Source organism: Plectropomus leopardus, chromosome 8 (genome assembly GCF_026936395.1).
Source record: "Plectropomus leopardus strain MGB_pleo_1.0 chromosome 8, ASM2693639v1, whole genome shotgun sequence".
In the NCBI taxonomy this organism is placed as follows: Eukaryota; Metazoa; Chordata; class Actinopteri; order Perciformes; family Serranidae; genus Plectropomus; species Plectropomus leopardus.
This window is the reverse complement of record NC_142183.1, coordinates 28,932,310-28,956,919: the sequence shown is the minus strand read 5'-3', so window position 1 is coordinate 28,956,919 and position 24,610 is coordinate 28,932,310. Positions and strand designations below refer to the sequence as shown.

The 24,610-nt window shown below is 40.2% G+C and overlaps 1 protein-coding gene across 3 annotated transcripts in view; it reads left to right on the top strand.

The window, feature by feature from the left end:
• micu3b (mitochondrial calcium uptake 3b) overlaps window positions 1–22,651 on the top strand; it is a 53,224-nt gene extending 30,573 nt beyond the window's left edge. For 2 of the 3 annotated variants that reach the window (XM_088081340.1, XM_042493707.2), the window contains 14 exons: window positions 39–186; window positions 4,032–4,063; window positions 4,231–4,309; window positions 7,274–7,321; window positions 7,431–7,513; window positions 7,600–7,671; window positions 9,481–9,522; window positions 13,346–13,441; window positions 13,887–13,975; window positions 14,189–14,360; window positions 17,290–17,398; window positions 18,876–19,033; window positions 19,621–19,689; window positions 21,528–22,651. In XM_088081340.1, coding sequence (XP_087937466.1) covers window positions 75–186; window positions 4,032–4,063; window positions 4,231–4,309; window positions 7,274–7,321; window positions 7,431–7,513; window positions 7,600–7,671; window positions 9,481–9,522; window positions 13,346–13,441; window positions 13,887–13,975; window positions 14,189–14,360; window positions 17,290–17,398; window positions 18,876–19,033; window positions 19,621–19,689 — 1,161 coding nt within the window. In that variant the 5' untranslated portion in view covers window positions 39–74 and the 3' untranslated portion in view covers window positions 21,528–22,651. The remainder of the gene's footprint in view (window positions 1–38; window positions 187–4,031; window positions 4,064–4,230; window positions 4,310–7,273; window positions 7,322–7,430; window positions 7,514–7,599; window positions 7,672–9,480; window positions 9,523–13,345; window positions 13,442–13,886; window positions 13,976–14,188; window positions 14,361–17,289; window positions 17,399–18,875; window positions 19,034–19,620; window positions 19,690–21,527) is intronic. The other variant, XM_088081339.1, reaches the window with a different exon arrangement.
• The last annotated feature ends 1,959 nt before the right edge of the window (window positions 22,652–24,610 follow it).

Sequence of the window (24,610 nt, the reverse complement as noted above, 5' to 3'; positions counted from 1 at the left end):
GATGGTGTGTGTGTGTGTGTGTTTGTGTGTGTTTACAGGCCCGGCCCTATGGTCTGGATGATGGAGACGTGTACATGTCATCCTATGAAAACAGATTTCGCTTGTTCAGTTCGGTGGAGTGTGACGGACAGCTCTACATGACGCCACTCAACTTCATCGAGTCCGTCACTTTGAATGAACCCAAGAGTGAGTGCAACCCTTTTTAAGCAGCTCTTTACCCATAACACCGAGCATCCGTTGGAGGAAGGGAGGGATAATTGTTGATGTTTTAGGCTTGACCAGTCAGTCATTCAAAAAATAAGTCCATCACAGACAAAACAACAACAATTTTGATAATTATTTCTATTTCTAAATTGTGTGGACTGGCCCATTTTTTTCCCCTTTCATTGTGGTAAATTGAGTGTTTTTGGATTGGTGACATGACATGAACTACTTGATGACATCATCATGAGCTTTGTGAGTGTATTAGGAGCATTTTGCCATTTTATAGATCAAACAATTATTTTATTGTTAAACCATTGCCTTTTTGACCAAATGCTAAATACTAGAACACAGCTCTGAGAATAGTTAAGAAGCCAGCTACTTAACTGTCTTTGTAACGGGACAGTCTAACCCCAAATCAAAAATATTTATTTACAACATAGATTGTTCTGGAGTGAGCTGCTGAGTGTCGGAGATATGGGCTGCAGAGATGTCTTCCTTCTCTCCAATATAATGAAACTAAATGGCACTTGATTTGTGGTGCTCAAAGCACCAAAAAATAAGTTTTAAAAACTCAACAGCAATGTTTTTTTGTAGAAATCATGACCAGGTCACTCAAGACAATCCACAGACTGTGTTTTCAGCAGTTTCATGTAGGAACTTTTTTCTCTACCCAACACACCCGCCAATCGCATCACTGTGCAGAAGGAAGCATACATCTACTGCTAGTTCATCTAGCAACACTCAGCTAGCTAACACCACAGCTTATTAATGGTCACATCTTGCTCTGTCACAAGCACGAGCCTTTCGTCCGTGATTAGATTCACGCAACTCACTCCAAAACAATCTAGACTGATAAATAGCACTGTGGGTAAGAGGACAAAAATACTGTATATTTGTGATTTTGGGGTGAACTGTCCCTTTAACGTCAATACCCTTTACATAAACTCATCCGAAGAAGAGAGTGATGTTAAATCCCGCAAACTACCCCAGCAGTTCCGGGACCATCGGAAATTACTTTCCACAGAGACATTCATTTTCGATGTACGGGAACTGCTGGGGTAGTTCCCTGGTTTTTGTTGTTGAGACACAAGTTTAAGTTCTCGAGTTCCTCGCAAAATACCTGCATGGAATCAGGTCAAATCAGTATGTGTAAAGCACAGAGGACACAGTCTCGTATGTGGTTTCAGTACTTGACAACCTTAGCTTCCTCATGTTTATTGAAGTGCTAAATTGTATTTCAAATGTTGGCAAGACTAAGATGACTGTAACAGTGTGCTGCCCTGCAGAGGCTACACTGCCTCTGTAATCTTTGTAGCTCTGTGAAGAAATGAGCCACGTTTGTCAGGAAGCATTTGCTTAATTACACCTCCGTCACCTTATCAGATAAACCCACTGCTCCGTCATCCTACAATTTACTTGAGATTGAAAAAAAAATGTTTTTTCCCGGAACATTACTTGTTACTGAGGGCCTGTGAAGTGTCATCAGACAATAAGTTGCAGCTTGCAGAGCTTCAGTCATAACACCTGCATAAAGATAGACATCTTTACCAGCAACCCCACTTTTATGGCTCATTTATGTGGCAACAAACTTGCAGAGACCCAGAGAGACCAAACAACTGAGTATGGGTGTCATAAATGTAATGATAAGCGTTCTGATTACTGTGATTGATGATGATTTAAGGTATTTGGCCTGCTGAAAATTTCTGTAATGTCTTCACTGGCATCTAATGAGGAAGGTAAATAAGGGGCACGGATGTATTAGCACGCAGTGTGTCATTTGTATCGGGTGGCTAATGTGATGCAAAATAGTAATCATGGTGTTTTATGGTTCTATTGCGGCTGTAAAAAGAGATTCTTCTGGATGTTTAGGAAGGCCTTGAACGTGACTATTATGCACCGCTGATGGTTTAATTTCAGAGACAGCACATAAAGCACAGGGCGGTGGAGTTCTGGCCATGTAGAAGTGAATCATTTGAGTCAAAACGTAAAGTGCTGTGGTATAAATTATTCATATGAGCTCATCAAATACATGCTCACATCGAGGACAACATGCTCTCTCCCACATCTCACTTTAGTGGAGAGCAAGCCATCACATGGCAATCATAATCCCAGCTTTAGACACAGGCTCTAAAATGTGTCAGCGGAGAGTTATTGTCACTGTTATCGATGTGATTTCCAGGCCAGGTTTTTTTTTTTTTTCTTTTTTACAACACCTCCGTCTTATCTTCTGCTTTATTGACCACTGGAATGTGTTCACTGAAATAAACAGCTTGTGTTTCTGTCCACATAAACACCTGTTTTCACTTTTGTTCCTGGGCTGATAGTCCTGATATACACTGAACAAAAATACAAACACATTTGTTTTTTTTTTTGTTCCCATTTTTCATTTGTTGAAATTAAAGATCTTAGACTTTTGACTTTTGTGCAAAAAATACCTTTTCTCTCAAAATTTGTGCACAAATCTGTTTGAATCAGTGTTAGTCAGCACTTCTCCTTTTCCAAGATAATCCACCTGACGGCTGTGGCATATCAAGATGCTGACTGAACAGCATTATTACTACACAGGTGTGCCTTGGGTCATAATAAAAGGTCACTCTTGAAGGTCACACAGCACAGTGCCAAAGATGTCACAAGTTTTGAGGGAGCGTGCCATAGGCATGTTGACTGCAGGAATGTCACCAGAGCTCTTGCTCATGAACTGAATGTTCATTTCACAACCATAAGACATCTCCAATGTCGTTTCTGTGAATTTAGCAGTACATCCATCCATCAAATTGCCCTCACAACTGCAGATGATGAGTAACCACCAGCTCAGAACCTCCACATCCAGCGTCTTCACCTGCAAGACTGTTGTAGAGCAGCCAACAGAACAGCTGATGCAACAGCTGGTTTGCATAACCGAAGAATTTCTGTACAAACTGTCAGAAACCTTCTCAGCGAAGCTCACCTGTGTCCTCATCGTCTTTGTCAGTGTCTTCTTGACCTGACAGCCATTTGGCGTTTTAACTGCTTTGAAGTGTGCATTTGCTCACCGTCAGTGTTGTCTTGCACTTTGGAGAAGTGTTCTCTTCAGAGAAGAGTCCTATGTGACCAAAAAAAAATGCATCTCTCTATCACTAGTCAAGTAAAATCCTCTCTGAAGAGAACACTTCTCCAAAGTGCCAGACGCCCACTCAAGTCAGTTACGACAAACTGCTGTCAGGTCAGGACCCTGGTGAGAATGACGAGCATGCAGATTGGCTTTCCTGTTTCTGCCAGACTTTTCAGAAATTCATCAGCTATGCAAACCAGTTATTGCATCGGCTGTTCGCGTGGCTGGTCTCAGAATATCTTGCAGGTGAAGATGCTGGATGTGGAGGTCCTGAGTTGGTGTGGTTACATAAGGTCTGCGGTTGTGGGGCTGGTTGGATGTACTGCCGAATTCTTATTCATCATTCAGCACAACAGCTCTGGTGACATTCCTGCAGTCATCATGCCAATGACATTGCTTCCTCAAAACTTGCAACATCTGTTGCATTGTATTGTATGATCAAACAGGATCTTTTAGAGTGGCCTTTTAGTGTGACCATCTCGAGGCTAACGTGTGTAGAAATGATGCTGTTTAATAGGCATCTTGATATGCCACACCTGTCAGGTGGATGGATTATTTTAGAGAAGGAAAAGTGCCAATTAACACAGATTTGAACAAATTTGTGCGCAAACTTTGAGAGAAATAAATCTTTTATGTGCATAAAAAAGTATTTTTTTCAGTGTATAATTCACCTTTGAAACATGTTATTGTAGGTCACATATTTATCATGCACTAACTGTCACCGTGTCTTGTTTAGGTAGGAGAGCATGGAGGTCCCTCACAAAAAAGGTGAGTTGCTCTTTCATCAGGGCACTTGTTGCTGTTTTACAGAAACTCCTCTTCATCTGTGTAAAACCTCTGTAATTACTGTAAAGCCAACAAACATTGCATTATGCTGTGATTACTCAGGATTTAGAAATGAATGAGTGATTTGGGATTTTCTTCTATTCTCCCAGGATTTAGAGAAGATGCTGGCTGATACCCCGCCTGTTTGGAAAGGATCATCTAATTTGTTTAGAAATCTTCGTGGACAAGGTGAAGTAACCCACTTGATGAATTACAGCTCTGCACATAAGTCCACTGAATTTAAGTAATGTCCCTTTATACTCTTATGCATGTCTGCATGTCTTGTTCAGAGTTTGCTCTGTTGTGTGTGTCAACCTTATATAATCCAGTGTGAGTGTGTTGTAAATCTTATCTCTCCATCGCTCTGGTAACACGTAGATTTATTCTCAGGTAACCGCTACAGTAAGGAATGGTCCGTTGATAATATAAATATGTATCCCACCTGGTTTCTTGAATAAAAAAAGAGCAATAACTATAAAGTTTTCTGAAAATAACTATATAATTTTGTACTAATTATAGGGAATAGACTTTCTTTGAAAAAAAAAAACTAAATCATCCACCATTTACTTGTTTATGGGATTTTTTTGGTCTATATATACTGAAATTATAGGCTTGCTTGTAGAGAAATTTCACATCTTGTTAAAAGACACTAGCAGTTAATTTAAATTAATTAATTGAAAGTGTGCCAGTTCAACACCTCTATTTTACAAATAGTATCAAATTGTTCTTCCCCCACAAATTCATTCAAAAATACTCTAACCTTATGGACCCTTACAATAAAACATATAATAAAAAGATAAAATTACACTAATTACACATTAGACTTGAGTAAAGTTTATACATCATTTTGCATTGAAAATCTCCATTGGAGCACAGACTGAAAAGGTGAATGTACTTCCCACTGTTAATGAGAACATGCTTTTTGGTCATTCTCCTGTTGTTACTTCTGTACCCGATCCCATGCACAACATATTTTGCTATAACTGAAACAGTCACATCACAGTTGCTTTTTTTTGCATAACCAATAAAAAGATCATTAATTGGCACCTGCTTGAGTCAAGTCTTTTCTCAAGCAAAAATGACAGATATTGTCTGGTTCCCAGCTGCAGAAATATGAAGATTTGTGGATGTTCCTTGTCATATATAATAGTTAACTCAATGTTTTGGACTGTTGGTTGGACAAAAGAAGCAATTCAAAGATACCACCGTGAGCTCTTGAAAATTCTGATGTACCTTTATTGGACATTTGATAGACAAACCGACGAACTGACTTATCAGTAAAGTTTATTCATTGCACAGACTTTGCTTGCTTATAAATAGAAGGTGATATGGAGAAAACCAAATATCACATTATTTTTTAACAAATACCTTGATATACTTATTGTGAAGACATTGTAGGGTTGGCTCTTGGTGTTTTCACAAAATATTTACACAATGAGATGTTTTAATATACTGTATAATCATCAGTAACGTGGATATGAAGACTAAGTGGGTAAAGGCAAATAATAAAACAGCTAGAACAGTCTGCTAAATTCAGAAAATAACAACTCTTTACTGTAATGCGGCCCTAAAAGACAACACTTAGACATATTACGACATCCAAAATTCATGACGATATCTGTTCTCATATCACGATAACGATATATCAGCATGTGAAACTGTACATATGCCATGCACTTAGACTCTGAATGTGAATCTCATTTTACTTGATGCAGCATGTGAAATGGCTGCACTCTTCACCTGCAAACCTCAGTCCATACTAATGTTGCATGAAGAAACTGAAGTTGTAAGTGAAGATCTTTTTTAATTTTCCCACCTGAGCCTGCACACTTCCCGCTCAGTAGGTCATACGAGCCAGTGGAGCATCAGATCTCACTGTTCTGCTCTCTCCTCTGTTGCTTTAGCTAAGTGCCAATGCTGGGATTTGGGGCTTTTAATCCTGCTGTTAAACGTTGCGGCTTTGTCAGGGGAAAAAAGGACTGGATTGATCTGTGAACAAAGCGTCGCTTTAGAGAATGAGGGAGCTGTTTGAACCCAGCTATGTCGAGACATGTCTCACTGGCCACCCCCCTGATCACTGCGGACATTATGAAGCCTAAGAATGGCATTGGATTACATCTCCGGGACTGCCACTCTGTATGAAGTGTTTCTGTGGAATTCTTTGTATTGTCTAACAACATCTACTTGAGCTCAGAGGCTGAGCTGCAGGGAGGAGGAGGGGTGTGAAGGTGTGTGGTATTGGTGAAACATGGCTGGAATCTTAAAAGTTTTTTTTTTCTCTCTCCTCAACCCATTTAAGCTTTGGAGGCTTTGAAGCTAGAGATCTGTTGTCATTAAAGAGACGTACCTGCCAAACAGAGGGAGCTGGGATGAGAAAAACTTTTTGTAAATGAACTTTTTCGAATGGTGTGCGGCACTCATTCTCTTTTCACACTTTAGTTTCTACACTTGTTTCACTTGCCTTTACATAGTCCTTTTAAGAGCATATTTTCAAATTATATCTTTTTTGCATTTTTTTCTCCCTTGAGTGTTCCTCTCTCTGGAAATATCTCCCTGCAGCAAACCCCGTACCTGATTTCTTTTCCCATAACACCCAGAGCAGTCACCCAGAACTATCTGCACTCGATTCTCTATCTTCCCAAGCAAACACAAAAGCTTGGGAATGCTTTCAGAGTCAGAGGGGAGAAGCCTCCCGAGTCGACTGAGATGTCTTCTGACACTTACTCTTCCCTTCTCTGTGTCACACAACAAAGGGAGCTGAAGGACGCGACACAAAGCCCGAATCAGCCATTCTCAATCAGTGACAGATCACTTGAGAATGTATTACACCTTGTTACCTAAACACGATCAGAAGCCGTAGGCCTCAAATTTGTTTGGGTTTGTGTCCAGGTAGGTCAGCTCAGTTGTAAAGCTGGTGTTTGTGTGAGGGGAACACCAAGCATGAAGTAAAAGGCACCTTTTAAGATGTTATCAGTGAGTGCGAGAAGATTACTGTCTGTTTCTTTGGATGACTTATTCATCTCAGGCGCATGACTTTGAACATCTGTAAACACCTTCAGCTAACTGGTTAACACTACTTGATGCTTTCATGTGCGGAAAAGGGAACATTTTGGTTTTGTTTCTGAGCTTGACAAATCAAGTCTTTTCTTCCAGGTGTCATCAGTTACACAGAATACCTCTTCCTGCTCTGCATTTTAACAAGTGAGTATTTAAACAGATTTAAGACGAATTATCGTTAAACATATAATAGATTAACAGGCTGTCCAGTATAATTCATTCATTCATTATTGTTTTTTTTTATTTATTTCAGAGCCCCACGCAGGCTTTAGGATTGCGTTCAACATGTTTGATGCAGATGGGAATGAAATGGTGGACAAAAGGGAGTTCTTAGTGGTGCGAGCATCATCTTGATAATCACATATAATAAAATGCATTTGATTTATTACAATCTGCAAAATAAACTGTCAACTTTTCACCAGCTGGAAGAAATTTTCCGTAAGAAAAAGGACAGAAAGGAAGTTACTGAGGACATGCAAAGATTTGACCAGCAGGTATGAGAAATTCAAAAGGGTTTTGGGTAATTATGAACTCACCAAGGGTTATCGCTAACTATACTTTGCAGTGCCGCTCCTTTCATTGTTTTTTTTTTTGGGGGGCTTTTAGCCTCTTCAGCTCATTTCTTGATTTGTTTTTTTCTGTTGCCTGCAAATTTCATTTCAACAACTGTTTACACTAGAAAGCTCTACTTGACCTCTATCAAGTGCCAGACAGTAAACAAAAAAACAGCTAAAGGACAGATATTTCCCTCAAGAGTTGACGTAGTCTAAAAAACAGCTAACAGAAGAGTGAATATTGGACTTCTGGCCAATTCATACTTTCTGCATCCGAATGTCTGCAAGGGTCATCTTTGGTCCATGTGACATGAATGATGTCATCTGCCCATGTCTGCCAGGGTTTAAGTGGACCCTTGTGTGGATGTCTGCTTGTAGGTCAAAATTTTTGACTGCGTGGACTGTATGCATAGCAAGTGCATGCTTCTTTTTACACTTCTAATCTCTTGCACCAATATATTTAAGTCCTTGTCTCACAAAGAGGTCACATATTTTATTTTCTCGTTTTGCATTTTTGTTGTTCTTCACCCAAAAACAACAAACACAAGAGCTCTTCTTTCTCTCATGAGGTCGCCTTTTTCTTTCCTAATGCAAATGCTTTTTCTTCTTGATTGTTATGGTGACTGGCGAAACACTGGTGCATTACTACTCCCAACTGGAATGGTGTGTAGATCTGAAAATGCCCACGTATGGAAGGCCACACCACCGCGGACCCTTAGTTGTAGTATGCATGGAACCACATGCACGTGTGCTTTTGTGCAGCTGCTACAAGTCAGCAGTATGTCGGAGCCTTTACTTTGCAACTCTAAATGAATGTTGATGTTGCAATTTGCTAGATGTGTAAATAAACAACTGTTTGCTAACATGTTTCCCTATAACTTTATATGTTAGGTGTTGTGTTTTCAGCTTGGTATGCTGCCCCCAAGTGGCCAAAAAAAATCGATTAATTTAAACCTGCACTAATTTGAACACTTGGGGCAGCGCAACATGCAAGGACATATTATTACTGTGTAAAGTTGAACTTATTAGCAAGAATCTGACTATTTTCTGTTAAGCAGACAAAAAGCAACATTTGTAGTTTATATAAAGTCATGTTTCTGCTTAGTCCAATATTTATACACTTTTACATTTGGCTCTGTTTTAATTTGGACCAACTCTTACATGAAATATCTGGCTATTTAGCTTAGATACTACGCCATGTTCGCAATATGTCTCATCCAATGTTTAATATGAAAGGTTTGTGGTCCCTGAACACAGGCTGCACAGAGGTGAATGTGGTCATACAGGGTAAAACATGCCTAAGGCTTTCATCTCTGTGGGGCTGTCTTGTGCCGCATGCAGGTGGATGTAAACAGGCAGAGCCGAATAGAGCGATAAGAGCGACTCTTTGAGGTCTTATCGCACAAACACAACATGGAGGAGCTTATGCTGCCGGGACACATGTTAGCATCTTTGGACAGTCTTGCATTAATCTGAAGCCCGTATAAGCATCAAAAAGATCATTAGAATGGGTACTCTAGATTTGGAAATATAATGAGACTTTGCAAGAAGTTGAGGGTGAAGACTTGGGGTGCATTCAAAAAGCTTAACAATGACAATCTTGGAAGTCACGGCATATAAATTTGATTGCTATTACTTAAAAAATCCATCCATTTAAGCTTAAAAACTTGTTTCCGACCGTCCTCCTGTTCTAAAATACATTGTGAATTATAAATAAATCTTCTCTAACTGTTTTCTTTTGCATTTCAGAGCCTGCAGCTGTACGGTCAACGCAAACCCCAACCGCACAGTGTATGTATTGTTCTCTTTCCCTGCAGGAAAATGAACTGTTCTGCTTGTTGCATGCATTTTTGGCATGCGCTCCTCCTCACCTGAAAATGTTCTTGCATAGTGACTTAGCACAGAAAACTGACACAGGGGCCGACACCACCCCTATTTGTGTGTGTTCACACCAGATAACCTCATTCACATGCAGTTAAACTGAAATACACCACTGTGCACTTCAGCACACATTGTCTTTGTGTGTGTGTGTGTGTGTGTGTGTGTGTGCATGTGTGTGCATGTGTGTGTGTGTGTGTGTGATGGTGCAGATGATTTATGTACCCGCCTTTTGTCAGCCAGAGATTCCTCTTCAAAAAGCTCTTACTTGAAGACTGACAGTGCTTCGCCCGGACCCCCATGTTTTATTTTTACAGTTTCTTGAGGAGTGGTATTTGGTCTTAGGTTACCTTTTGTGATGGGTTTGACCATGAAGATGCCAGTCAGAGAGGAGAACTGTGAAAAGCACTCAGCACACACAAACACACACACACACACACACACACACACACGCACACACACACGCACACACGCACACACACACACACACACACACACACACACACACACACGCACGCACGCACGCACACACACACACACACACACACACACACAGAGGAGCCCATAGCTCACAGAGGGACAGACCCGTCTGTTTGAAGACTTTACCTTTAGGTGTGTCTTTTTTTGTTTTGATTCCTTCTGCCGTACTGTAGGTATCTTTCCAGCATAAGTTCAAAAGTCAAATCTTTTCAAAAACAGATATCAGGCATGTCTTCAGTGCTGTGGTTGGGCTTTCCCCAGCATATTCTAATTACAAGTGTATCAGGATCTTTTCATGGGATGAGATGGGAACAGCGCGGTGCGTTATAGAGCTGTTCCGTAATTAGCTGTGGGATCTTGTCATAAATCTCTCTCTCTGGTGAAAAGCTATGAGGCGCAGAGGAAGAGCTGTTTTATCAGCTGTCTCACATTCCCCCTCAGGCCTGAGAGATGTGAAAAAGTCGATTAGATAAATAAATAAATATTATGAAATAGAGCAAGCAGTACTTAAAGACACGTGGACGGCGGCTGGCTGTTTCTGGTTGGCTGTGTGCTGATGTTGCTGTTGAATGAGGTGATGTCGAGACTTGAGAAACATCTAGACTGAAGAAATGATAGGTTGAAAAAAAAAAATGAGAGCACTGACAAGGTTTGGTTCATAACAGGGAGTTAGAAATCTTAGTTTTTACTACTACACTGTAAAATCTGAGAGGTGTTGATGATCTATATGTGATGTTCTATAAAATGATGTTGGAAACCGATTGACTTGAAAAGGTAAAATAAATATGACTAATAATCTTAAATTATGTTTACTTTATATCTAATTGTTAAGCCAGAATTTGGCTGTATTTTCTTACGTTGTTGCAACCTGAAGATGACAAATAGAATTTAGCACTGTCAGTAAACTAAGTTAGTCTGACTTAAATTGATCATCACAAAAAGGATTTTGCCCATGTCAAGGGTTAGCAGCTCTATGAGTTCTGTTTTGTTAACATGTTTATGAATATACAAAAGTGTTTGACTTCTTTGCAACCAGCAGAATACTTGACTTACTGAAGTTGCTTAAACTTGGAAAGATTGATTTAAATGAACTTTTCATTTTTAAGTAAATATAACTTTTTTTAAGTAAACTTAACAATTAGATATATAGTAAACATATAAATAAGGCAATTGGTGTCCTAAATTTTTTTGAGTTTAGTTAGTCAGATTTTACAGTGTACTCAAAACAGATTACCTATCATTTCTCATTGCACAAATTACAAGAACATTGTTGTTGACGGTTGTGTTTGAGTGTAGCTGTAGTTATAGTTGTCCTGCAGCAGCTGGGAGAGCGGCGGCGGTGGCGGCGGCGTAAACTGTAATAATGATAATGATTGGTTAATCCCAGATCAGCAGTCTGACCTCATTGAGAAAAATAGAGAGTGACTTCTTTTTCCCAGACAACATCGAGCAGGAGATGTGTTTTTGTGCATTTTAGTGTAAAATCTGCACCATTAACTTTTAAATTTAGACTCTGAAGCCATTTGACAACAGTAGGTGAAGTGTATCTGATAACCCACATTTACTCCACAGCATAGCATCAAATGATGATGTATTGGGTGGGTTTAGTTACATAGTTAACATGACATGAATCACCCTTCAGCTCTCACGCCCTGCATGCTTTGGACATGTGTTAGCTGTGTTGGCTCAGCGTCCTGCCAAGAGGCTGCATGCATGGCTGCAGAGCAGGCTCATGTCAGGGCTGATGGGCCTCAGATACACCGTTGTCAGCCGCTCTGTTTCTGCCTGTTTGAGTGTGGATGGTTGTCAGTCTGTCTAACTGTTCTTCTGTCTCTGACTTTTTGTGTTGTTAACTACACATGTCTGACTCTTTATCTACTGTTTAGTCTGTGCATCTCTGTCCCTGTCTGCCTCAGTCTGCCCATTAGGGATGTTAATCATTAACAATTTTAAAAACATTAACCGACAATGATCATTTTTACTGATTATTACTATTAGTTAAACAGTTAAAATTATATATTAAATATAATACACTGACGCTACAAGGTGAGGTGAAGAAAATCTGCTGCTGTCCAAGCTGGTGTCATAAGTTGCCACTAAGGTAATGCCATGATGTGGCTCTTTGGAGACTTCAGTACACCTCAGAAGCTAATGACCTAGAGGCAGGGATGGACACCAATATGAGTGAACCCCCCCCTCACTGAATACTTATTCTCTGCACTGGTGGAAAAGAGCAAACTCTTTGTTGCTACGGTCACACAGAACGATCAGTTCAACGTCTGCCTGGTTAGCAAATTTGTATTTCCAAGGATGGCCCATGACCCACCCTTCTGTCCCTCTGATTTGCTAATTCTCATTGCCTTACTTGATTGCATTGGTTAGGTTTGGGCAAGAGATGTGAGATTGGTTAGTGTTCGGGTAAGAATGTCAGGATAGGCCATTCAGAGGCAGAGTAGCTTTTGCTATCATGTGCCTGGTCAACGCAAACTAACATATCAGCAGCAGCTAACGTCTGACACCGACAAATTCACACCGACACTGAAACGGCTTGACTCTTTTGTTAAACCTGTTGGAAAACATCGGTCATGTGATATTAATAGTGGCAACTTCTGAGGCTGAAAAACAAATCCAATGCAGAAGTGCCAAACAACTGCAGGTCATCAAATGGCCACTTGAGACTGTCACAAAAAACAGAGTAAATCCCCAAATAGACCCTCATGATAAAATGCCCAACATTACAGCAGAAATAAACATGTTTACAGTCTGGTACAAAAACAGGTTTGGTCTCTATAGCTATTTTCAACATCATAACAACTATGCTTGGGTCAATTTTGTCATTACTCACCTTATTATGTCCATTATTTATGCAGTTTTTTGGGGGTGTCGGGACCTTCAATGTCCCTAGCATAGAGCTCACATTCCTGCAACAGTAGCCTTTGTTATGACAAACCGAGAGAGAGCAACAGCGGGGCAAGCAGGCACTAAGTGAAGCAATGCACTATGCACAGCTCCACTATTTAATCAGATTTTACCCATCTTGTAAAAATAAACAAAAAAGGATAGGCATGTTCAACCCCCTCAACTTGTTTGTTTTATTATTGGTTAATAAACTAAATGTCGGCTATTGGTCACAAAAACAAATTAATTAGCATCCCTAGTGTCCATGTTTTTCTGTCCATCCTACCTTCTCTGATCGTATTAACATGTGCCAGATGTATTTTGTCCTCTAACAGCTGTGCTTTGACTGCTGCCACAGGTTCTTAAAAAAGACAGTCAGCATGTGGAGGCCCGGGGCATGTGGGATGTTCTCAGACGTGGCACGAGTCAAGTTCTGTTTTCTGATCTCACTGAGGTAGCCATGTCCTGATTACTTTGGTTATACAGTAAAACTGCTCACCAGGTTCTGACTGTCCCTATTGTAGGTTTCATGTTCACAAGCACAGTGGAACAACTTCTTGACTTAAAGGTCCTCTAATGTTTCCTCTGTAGCATGTTAAATCAGTCTGTTGCATGTGTGTGTTTGTTATCGTGCAGAAATGAGAAATGCTGGCCTGCTGTTTGGTTTCAGGCACAGTGAGCAATTAACCATTAACTCGATAACAGAATCTGGGTATGACTATTAACTAACATCTACTTAAAGCTTTCAGCATGGTCACAGATGTCATTGTTAATGTTTACCTGCCGTTACCATGATACACTGAGATTTTGTGCAAATTTACTCAATGTTTGGCTAAATCTTTGCTGCTCATAATCTCTTAATTTTTATGATAATAAAGTAATGACTTTCCTTCTGACAGCATGTGGATGAAAAGATTCAGACAACGCTGCTGGTGCATTTCTTTGGGAGAAAAGGCAAAGCCGAGTTGAAATTTGAAGATTTTTACCAGTGAGTTAAAAAAACATTCTTCTGCTCTGTAATAAATCATAACGTCCTTGAGAAAATGATTATCTCACAGTGTAATATGGCCATTAATCATTTCCATACCTCCAGCAGCTAAAACCTTTAGTGGTTATATTTATGACTGCGTTAAGTGTTCCTTTGTGCATGTGAGTTTCTGGTGGTGGCATTTCCTGTCAGCGGTCCGTCTCGCTCCTCCAGGTTCATGGACAACCTGCAGACAGAGATGCTTGAGATAGAGTTCCTCTCCTTTTCCAAAGGCCTGCCCACCATCAGCGAGGAAGACTTTGCTCGGATCCTTCTCCGTTACACCAACTTGGACGACGTCAGCGAGTATTTGGAGAACGTGCGCCACTGCATCCCGGACGAAAAGGTGAGCCTCTTTTTTTGTCCTCTAGATTTGTCATCACATCATAGTTACCTCTGACAGCTCCCATAACTCATCTTATAGTTAACGGGTAGACATAATAACAGTAATGCCTCACAACATGATGTAATCCGATACAACATAAACACTGGAGATCAAAAAACTTCAATCACAAACGCTGCTGGACTATCCCTTCATGGTACCCCTCATCATCATCTAACATGCTAAATAAGGCTGTCCTTCTTTACTGAACACAATGGTTTAAAGCAAAATTTAGAAATACAATTTGTAACTTTAGGAGAATTATGCATTGGAGCTAATGGGCGGTCAACAGTTTATGCGTCTGCCCAGTGTAGCATCTTCATAATAGTTCAGGTTGCCTTAGATCGGAGATGAACTTGCTGTTAACTACGCATATTGCATGATGGCTGCCACATGTCCCCTGTGTGGTTTGGCGTGTTGGCTGTGTGTGTGTCCTCTAAAATTAACGTGGCGTGGATACAAAATGCATACGTATGTAAACAGTAGAAGCAGTGCAGAACCGGAGCAGACATGCAAAAGTATTGGTGGTGCTTTTCATCATCCATCTTTCGCATTGGCAGCAAGAGAAACATGTACTCCACATTGTCCCCACAGGCTTGATTTAAAGGCCTTATGTACCACCGATGTTGTTGCTGCTGTCCCCTTCTCTGCCTTGATCTCAGCATTAACATGATGTAACCTCCTCATGTGTCACCATGTCTGTTGTTTACATCCCACACAATCGGTAGTTGTATACGGCCTGAGCTCTCTCACGTGTCCTTTACAGGTATCCTCCAGTAACTATGTCATGTATAGGCAAGTATATGTACAAAAATGCTCATGAAGCAGCGGGGTGCAGCGGAGTGCAGCCGGATGCATCTGCGAACGCAAGGTGAAACAGCGAGTATATCTCTGGCCTTATACAGTCAGTGGGATATAGGTATGTGTACAGGCATGATGGTACACCAACACTCTGACGTCAGGACTCCAGGAAGTCTTTGCACCTGTCAAAGAAAGTCCTAGTTACAATAGCACATTGGCATATTACATGTTTGTTTCTGTGCAGCGTAAAGGGGACCTATTACGCCTTTTCTTATTTTCTGTCATTTGTATAATCTTACATTGTCAGCTGCTTGTATCAAACGTGACTAAAGTTTCAAATAATGAGGTAAATGTACGTAAAAGTGAGCAAAAACCTCACACTGTTTTTAATACTGTTTCCGGTGTTATTTTCTAACTTTGAGACAAGCTGACGTCAGCTTGAGTCGGACTTTTCTAGGCTCATTATGCACTGCTACATGTAGCTACATGCTAACATCAGGGAAACATGTAACCTTGGTTACAAATGCTGTTAATTTCTCCCTGATTTTGGATCACTGTGAAGATTTTGTTAAGAAGCTTTTATTGGTGATTTTTCAAAGTAGAAAGTGCCACTATACACCATCACAGTCATTCCCCCCTAACCGCAATGATGTTCAGGTGCAGAGACCCCGAGCTGGCGGCCAAGAGCACAAATACAGAGGACCCGAAAATGCTGACCAAAAAAATAAATAAAATCAGACTGGGATTACCTGGGTGAATACAGGTATACTCAGGCAGACAGTATGAGCACAGTAAAGGATTTTTGGTCATCAAAGTATGCAAACATGTTCTAGTAGAAACATGTTCTAGTAGAAACCCAAAATGCAAATATGAACCTAAAAATTAGCAAAATACGATTAATTAATTATTGTGTGTTAGAGGTGCTGTTAGAGAAGTAGGCAAGAGCTGCCCTTGTTTCTAGTCTGTATTCTATGCTAAACTAACCTAATACAGACATGAGAGTGGTAGCAACCTTTTTTTTTTTTTTTTATAAAAATGGCAAAGAAAATGAAGAAGTGTTTTCCCGAAAATGTTATACTATTTATTGAACTGAATCAATTAGTTTTTTGCAGACTTTGAAGCAACAAAAAAGACACGACAATGCACAATTCACACAAACTGCAGCAGTTTGGCTTAAACGTCGATAAATGCTCAAACAGAACTAGTTCACTGTTCTGTCATAGAGACGCTGACAGGTTAGATTAACAGCAGACATTTAATGTATTTATAGAGTTGCACTCTGTTATTTTGTGTGATATTGGGAGTATTTTATTCTTCCGTTTTTTTGTGGCACCCCCCTGTGAATTAGGTGTTGACTGAAGCATCCTCATTTTAGCTTTAATGTGTTTTTCCTCTTGGCACACTGAAAAGAACCCGCAGCTCCTCAGACGCCTCGAGTAGCTTGTTGCTAGATCTCCATTGACGATCAAGTGGGTCTCATCGTTAGGCTAAGAGATATTTTATGGCCCTCGCCTTGTTAAAACAGCAAAGCGTCACAGATTAGTCATTACTCCATTTGTTAGGCTGTTGTGTGTTGCCTGCTTGGCGGGGCCCCGGGCGAGAGAAGGAGCTAGTAGCTGCGGGACGGTCGAGTGGAGATCAATAGGCTCAGTGTTTGAGTCATCAGCCAGGCCTGAGATGTTTGGGGATTCATCACTTTTGTTGTTTTTGTTTATTCAAGTATCAGGTTAATCTGCCTTAGAAAAGTCTGCAAACGTCCTGACCTCTTCCCAAAAAGCTACAATCCTCCCCCCGCTGCTGACAGCTCAGCGTGTCCATACTGCGCAGGGAAAATCCAGCAATGTATACTTTGTCTGTTTGGGTGTGTTATCTATCTGATGGCTTCAAGGTCCCACACACACACTAAAGGATTCCCCCGCAGGATGAAAGGGAGCAGATTATGTGTTGTGTGAATTGTAGCACTATCCTTTGCGAAGTGTCGACACATGCAGCCATTTGCTTATGTGGCACTTTATGATTTCTCGTGTTGCGTTTCACAAGCTTTATGTTTCATACATAAAGGTGTAGCTTCATTGTTATCATCTCCTTGCAGGGAATCACCTTTGAGGAGTTCAGGTCCTTCTTCCAGTTCCTTAACAACCTTGAGGATTTTACCATCGCCATGCAAATGTACAACTTCGCCAACCGCTCTGTTGGTCAAGGTAATGTCTCACAGTTTTAGTTACATACTGTGGTATAACACTAAAAGGGACAGTTCACAGTAAAAAACAACCTCTACCTATAATGCTATGTATTAACTGAGACTGTTTTGGGGTGAGTTGAAGTGTTTCAGATATCGGCCGTAGAGACGTCTGACTTCTCTCCTGTATAATGGAACTAGATGGCACTCGGTTTGTGGTGCTCAAAGCGTCAAAAAAAAAGAATTAGAAAAATTCAAAAGCTATGTCTCCTTTCAGAAATCATGACCTGGTTACTCAAGATCATCCACCGACCTTTGTTGTGAGCAGTTTCATGTAGGAACTATTTTCTTTCGACTGAACTACACCCACCAACCGTTTCACTGCATAGAAGAAGGTGTGTATCTAATCATGGATGAAAGGCTCTTCATACATCAGTTTGTGTGATATCTAATGGATAAGAGGCACATGAATGGCATCATGTTGGTTAGGTTTAGGAAAGGAAACATGGTTGGGAGTCAGGGCTTGAAGACCTTGGTCTAACATGGTCTCTGACACTGGTCTCATGGGGGAAAGTCCTGTGTTGACCAATCCACCACCCCAACCTGCATCCTTCCTCAGACTTTTGCTCATCATACTGCTTACTTTTCTCCCATCAGCACATTGGCCATGTTATTGCAGCCTTCCTTTTGTATAGATTATACACAAATTACTGGCTCATGGTTACATGAGTTGTATATGAATTCTTGTGCTTTACTTTTCATAGGAATTTGTGCAAAAAGTGCTTGAGAACAGCACGGCTTGTGATGGTACAAGATGTAAACATTAATTTCTTTCTCCTCGTGTGACGCTGTGACGTTAGTGAGTTGAGGAGTGTTAGGTGAGCTAGCAGGAGCTGCAGGCTTACTTCTGTGCAGTGGTTCAGTTGGTGAGTGTAGTTTGATTGGAAGAAAAAAGTTCCGACATGAAACTGCCCACAACAAGATCTGTTGATTATCTTGAGTAAATTGGTCATGATTTCTGGTAAGAGACATCGTTGGTGAGTTTTTCAAATTAATTTCTTTTTTGATGCTTTGAGCACCACAAGCTGAGTGCCATCTAGTTCCATTATATTGAAGAGAAGGCAGACATCTCCACGCCTGACATCTCCAACACTCTGCAACTCACACCAAAACAATCCAGATTGATAAAAAGCACTACAGGTAAGAAGACAAATATGTATTTTTGATTCATAATCAAAAAATCACTTATAATCAATGGATAGTGATAGTTTTGTTATTTTTCCTGTAATTGATTTGAGTCTATCAATTGAGGAAAAAAACTCTCAGATGGCATAAAATCTTTATGATGTTGAAGCAAAACTACTTGAAAACAAAACAATTTGTTTAAATGTCCCTTATAGGGATAGCAATGCTAATATTGGTGGCAAATGCATCTGTAGTAGAGTCTTCTTCCCTCTTATGTGCCGATTTATTACCGATCGCCTGCTTCTCTCTCTCAGAGGAGTTTGCCCGTGCTGTGTACGTGGCTACGGGCATCAAGCTGACCCGCCACCTCGTCAACACTGTCTTCAAGATCTTCGATGAGGATCATGACGGTAAACTCAGCCACAAGGAGTTCATTGGCGTCATGAAGGACCGTCTGCACCGTGGTGACGGGGTGAGAGAAAAGAAGTCATTTAGATGCCACCTATCTCTCTTTTCTGACTCTGAAGGTGACACGGGTGTCTGGACGTCCACAGCAGCACTAACAGATGGGAAAGATACAAGCATTGTCAGCTACTTCTTAATGTGTAATTGGTCAGCGCAGGCACCACAAAGAGCTCACAGATGGACACATGGATGCAAAGTCATGTCAGATTTAACAGTGGGAAGGACAACAAGGCAAATATGGGCTGATGCTGAGCACAGGACAGCATGTTTATTTTCACAACACAGTACTTTAACACAATTAGCCCTACTTAAGCAACTATTAGTACAAACACACAGCCTTCCCTGTTTAATTACAGCTTTAAGTAAGCACTAATCGTTTCTTTAGGTTGAAACTTACTTAAATACCTCCATACCATGATGTCCAAATTACACTCCTGCCACTTTTTATTACTGAAACACATCCCACCGCTTAGCTGGTGATTAGGGATTTTTGTGAAATTATACTGCCATCTAGTGAAACATCAGGAAACTGAACTTCTAAAAGTATTGCCCTCTCTTTCTCTCTCTCACACACACACACACACTCATTCACAGGGCGTCAGAGTGGAGGAGAAGTTCACCTCTTTTAAGTCCTGCATGAAGAAGGAGCTCTCCGGCAAATAGGTAATGTCTTTTCTCACACTGTCAGCGCTCTTTGTTAAACGGGACAACAATAAAAATATACTTGCAGTGCTTAATATGAGGTTGAAAAATGCACCCATGATTATTTTAAACTGCTCCCTAACAGCGTTTCCCAGGCACACTATCCCAGTACATAGTCAGTCTTTTCAGATGTATTTTTGAGGCCCACACTCTGCTTGCCCGAGGCATCGGGTTACACTGTAATATTAACGCCTGATCAACTGCCACCAGATACCAGCTTAAGTCTGCATACATGAGCAGTGAGCAGTGCAGTTTAAAGCCGTGTAAATGTTTCAGAGGAAATGCAGCTCTTGGGAGAGGGCTTGATCTGGATGTTTTTGCAAACAGTGTCCCAATATCAGCACTGTCTCTTTTGAGAATATTGAGATAAAAGAGAAATGTTGCTTCATTATTGATGATTATTTTGATCAAGATGAAAGCACAGGGAACAGTTAATATTTTACTTGAGTAAAGCATTTATGTTTTCTGACATGAGTGCAACCTTCTCAGCAGGAATGGGGATTTTGTGAGTATGCTTATTCACTTTACTGCCAAGAGGTGAAGGAGAAGATCAATACTTTTACATCTGCCTGTTATCAGCCAGCAGCACGTTATCTTAGCTTAGCACTAACACTGGGAACAGGGGGAAACAGCAAGCCTGGCTCTGCCCAGGGCAACAAAATCCACCTGCCAGCACCTCTGAAGCTCACTAATTAACACATTATATCTTTTTGTTTTATCTGTCCACAAACCTAAATGTAAAAATGAAAAACTGTGGTTTAATGCATCGTGAATAGGATATTATGTTCTTTGTGGTTATTATCTTCTTTAAGCGCATTTAACTACTAAACTGTTTGCTTAAAGGCACAGTGTGTAACATTTAGTGGTATCCAGCAGTAAGGATTACAGATTTAAACCAGCTGAAACTTCTCCCCTGTGCCAACCGTAAACTCCGGTTAGATTTCCTGCAGTGTTCATAGTTTTTACTGGGAGCTGATTTATCTGCAGAGGTCTCTTCCTCTTCGAAACAAACTGACCACACTGATTAAAACCAATAAAAACACTGAATAAAGCAGTGTCACGTAGAAAAATCTGTGTTTTTCGGATGCTGTTCGGCACTTAATGGAGGGGCTGCCAACTATGGTGGCCGACCTGAAAACCTGAACGGCCGTCTCGGGCCAGTGTTTGGTTTTTCTGCTCGGGGCTGCTGTAGAAACATGGCGATCTCCCTGGATGAGGACCCGCTCCCTACGTAGATATAAACGGCTCATTCCAAGGTAATAAAAACACAACAATACTTATTTTCAGGTGCTTATAAACTAAGGAAATACATACTTATTACATTATAAACCATTTCTGCTAATGTATCCCGCTAAATCATACACACTGAGCCTTTAACTTTTGGCATAAGATGCCACAGTAACTCGTATTTTCCTACCATCTGTGGTAATTGTTTTACTGTATTATTTTCTACTAAAAAACATCAGTATTGTAATTATTCAATTAAAGTAAATGAGTTAAATTTGTAGATATCCGGGAGATGTATTGCTGGTTTCTGCCTGTATGCTGGAGATTCACAGCTGTGGTCACTGCAGAGGACCCAGATCTGTTTCTGCATACTTGCAAAACTCCTGCAGCACTCCATGTTTGATTAAGAGGTGTAAGAGTTTTTGTTTCTCTGTAGTCTAATAATCATGAGGAAACTGATTGTATTGCTGTTGTAAACGTGATACTGATGATTAATAATGGCAGCACAGTGTTTACATTTACGAATTGTCTCACTGGACTTGTAATTATCGTTCTCTCTCGTTTCTCACCAGGTGAAAATCCCATCATCAGTGCATGTCTTAACTGGATGAGCTGGGCCTCTTCTGTGCTCTCTACCAGGACCGAAGGGTTAATGCATGCTGCAGCGTCTTATTGCACTATGTTAGAAGTTTGAAAATAAACAGGATGTGGCAGAAACAGGACGTGGTCAGCCTAATGGGAAGCAAACAAGAATGACCCATTATGAACATAAATCCACTTAATGCTGTGCTGCAAGACTCTAAATTGGAGCGGCCAGTTTGCGTAACTGCTTTTGCCTGCTTAGAACTATTTATTGCTTCATCTACCTGTAAATATGTGTGTCGGTTCAAGATGCAGTTTTTATTTATCCCACGCTGTCTTATTGCTGCTCTGCCAGTGTGTATTGTTCAGTTTGACTCTCCTTTTGTCCCGAGCCGGATTCTGCACGGAGGCGGCATTGCTTACATACTTTGTCCTTCTGTCAGCCCCCTGCACAGATCAGCTTAGGACAGCACCTCCCCTCCTTCCTGTCCTCCTCCTCCTCTCTCCCTGAGCGCTGCAGCTAAAATCCTCCAGGATCCCCAGAGCCACTAGGCCTGAACAAACTCACCCGGTCTGTGGCTTTTTCACTGTTTAACTACAGGCAGCTAACAGTGTTAATCATTTCTCGGTTAGTAAAGACAAGTGCTATTTTCACGCCACTGGCAGGGATGACCTATTTATAAATAAATATGCAAAATACTGAAGCCATATGTTTGTTCCACTCTTGGGACCGTCAGCTTAAATTCATTTTGGAGCAATACATTAGAATCCCTTTAAACTCTAGGAAGAGTTTATCTGCTGCTTTATAGAAATACTCTACTTGTGCTACTGCACAGTCCTGACTGAGGAATTCTTAATGGCTTTTTGTTTCCTGATGTCATGTTTGCTTTGGGTGGAGCTATGTACTGACAAAAAAGACTGGCTGTTAAATGTTACATGCTTTTATATAACCAGAATGTGTATTTATTTCAGACAACTTTCTGTTTTCACTTCAGATGTTGGGATTAGTTAGACTACCTCTTGAAAACTTTTACCCACATGTCATTCTTTCAGGCCTTGACTGTTACACTGGTGCATTTATAATGACATGGTACAATAAATATCATAGAAAATATTTGGATTCTTGTTTATTTTGTACTCCCGGCCTTCTTCTTCTCTCTCTCTCGCTCTCTCTCTCTCTCTCTCACACACACAAACACAAACACAAACATGCCAAGTCAGCTCATAAAGTGTTCACACCGTCCTCACCAGACAAACGGCTGTTCACCTCTTTTCTTTGCAGCTACAGCGGACTGATGGCAGGATTACAGAAGAATAAATGAGCTGTTTTATTGTCAACCTGAAGGCAAATCATTAATAGTATTAATCATCAGGAACCTGAGGCTGCGTGAGTGTACGAGACTCTAATCAGGGCCTTTTCTTTTATCTTTAAATGATTAATTCGGCTGAGTAATATTTTGCTGTCTCACACTCTAATCCTGAACTTCTTGGAATTGGATCCTTTAAACACGCTGTAAAGGATCACTGCGATATAGAGATGAGTTTCATGTTCATTCAGTCACTCTCGGCCTCTAAATTCTTTCATGATTGTTAAAATCATATTTATCTAAATGATTGAGCAGAACATTTTGTTATTAGCTAATAGAAAACCAATGACATTATGATTTTTCTGTCTTGACACCATCTGCCTGTGACCATCAAACTTTTCAACTCCTCTGTCAGTGTCACACACTCTGAGTTAATACACTGACCCTTGGCCTTAAGTCAGCCGGGAGCACTTAGAATTCAAGAATTTATTTATTATTTTTTCATCTCTGCATTAGTAACTCAACAGTCCCGTACTTATGGGCAACACTTTTTAATGATACAGTAATTGGTGTAAAAATAAAACTGTGGCAATACTCTGTGTGATTATTCAACTTTGCAGTGTTTTTTCAAAAATCCTAATTCATTCACACTATGCTTTAATAGATATTTAACATATGCACATATTTAACAGATTTTCTATTTTTCTAATTATACATATATATTGCATTGTACTCTGTAGCCTGATACACATATTTTTACATTTCTAAAACTTCACATAGGCTGCCAGTGTTATACATTGTAGCATAATGCATATATTTTAATATACTGCCTATTTTCATACTTCTCATCTCTACTTTGTCTTTATTCACTAAGCTATATATCAGAGCAACTTGCATATCACAGTTTCTCCCTAGGATCAATGAATGTAATTATGATATCTGATCAGATTTTCTGCTATTACAATATTAAAATCATCTATTGTTTTCGTCCGACTGCTGCATAAAACATCACCGACGCAATGATGTGAATTTTTCCTGTTAGTTGCGTGAAAGGAAAATGAAAGGCAACACTTGTGCTTATCAGATCCACACAATGCTATTGATTTTCCTACAGATATCTCATCCCCTACTTCTGCGGTGTGAGAAAGTAAGGCTACTATGTCCCAGTTCTAGTTTGTTTGTTTTGATAAAAGTTTCGCTTTCTCCTCAGTGTGAGCGATGCAGGTCAAATGAACAAAAATAACCGCCAATGGGGGGGTCCACAGAGCTACTACAGCAGTGTATCATTGTATTTTTATAATGGTTTAGGGACTTAGAAGAGACAGATTAAAGAAATAAAAAACTATCAAAACTGATGCAGCAGAGGCCTGTATCTCTACTTTGTCCCAGTTAAGATAAAAATTGAGAGACAATGGATCCTACAATTCCTATAATACCACTCAATAGCAAAATTTATTAGACCCTCCTTGCCTGGGTTAGAGTTACATTTTTTTTTAAAATGTTCCCAGATACTCATAAAGATCAATAAATGCTTATTTTAATATATATTTCAGCTAAACACACTTTTAAAACTGGTGATTAGGGGTCGATTGTTGGTTGATGTTGCTCAGTAGTTTTTGAGACTAGTTCAGTTTTGTTACTGAGCCATCTGTCCTCACTGTAAGACTGAGATGTGCATATTGTTGTGCATATTGTTAGTGCGCTGCACCGTGCCAGCCACCCACAAAATTGGCAACAGGTTGAAAAATCATAGCTTATTTTTTTTC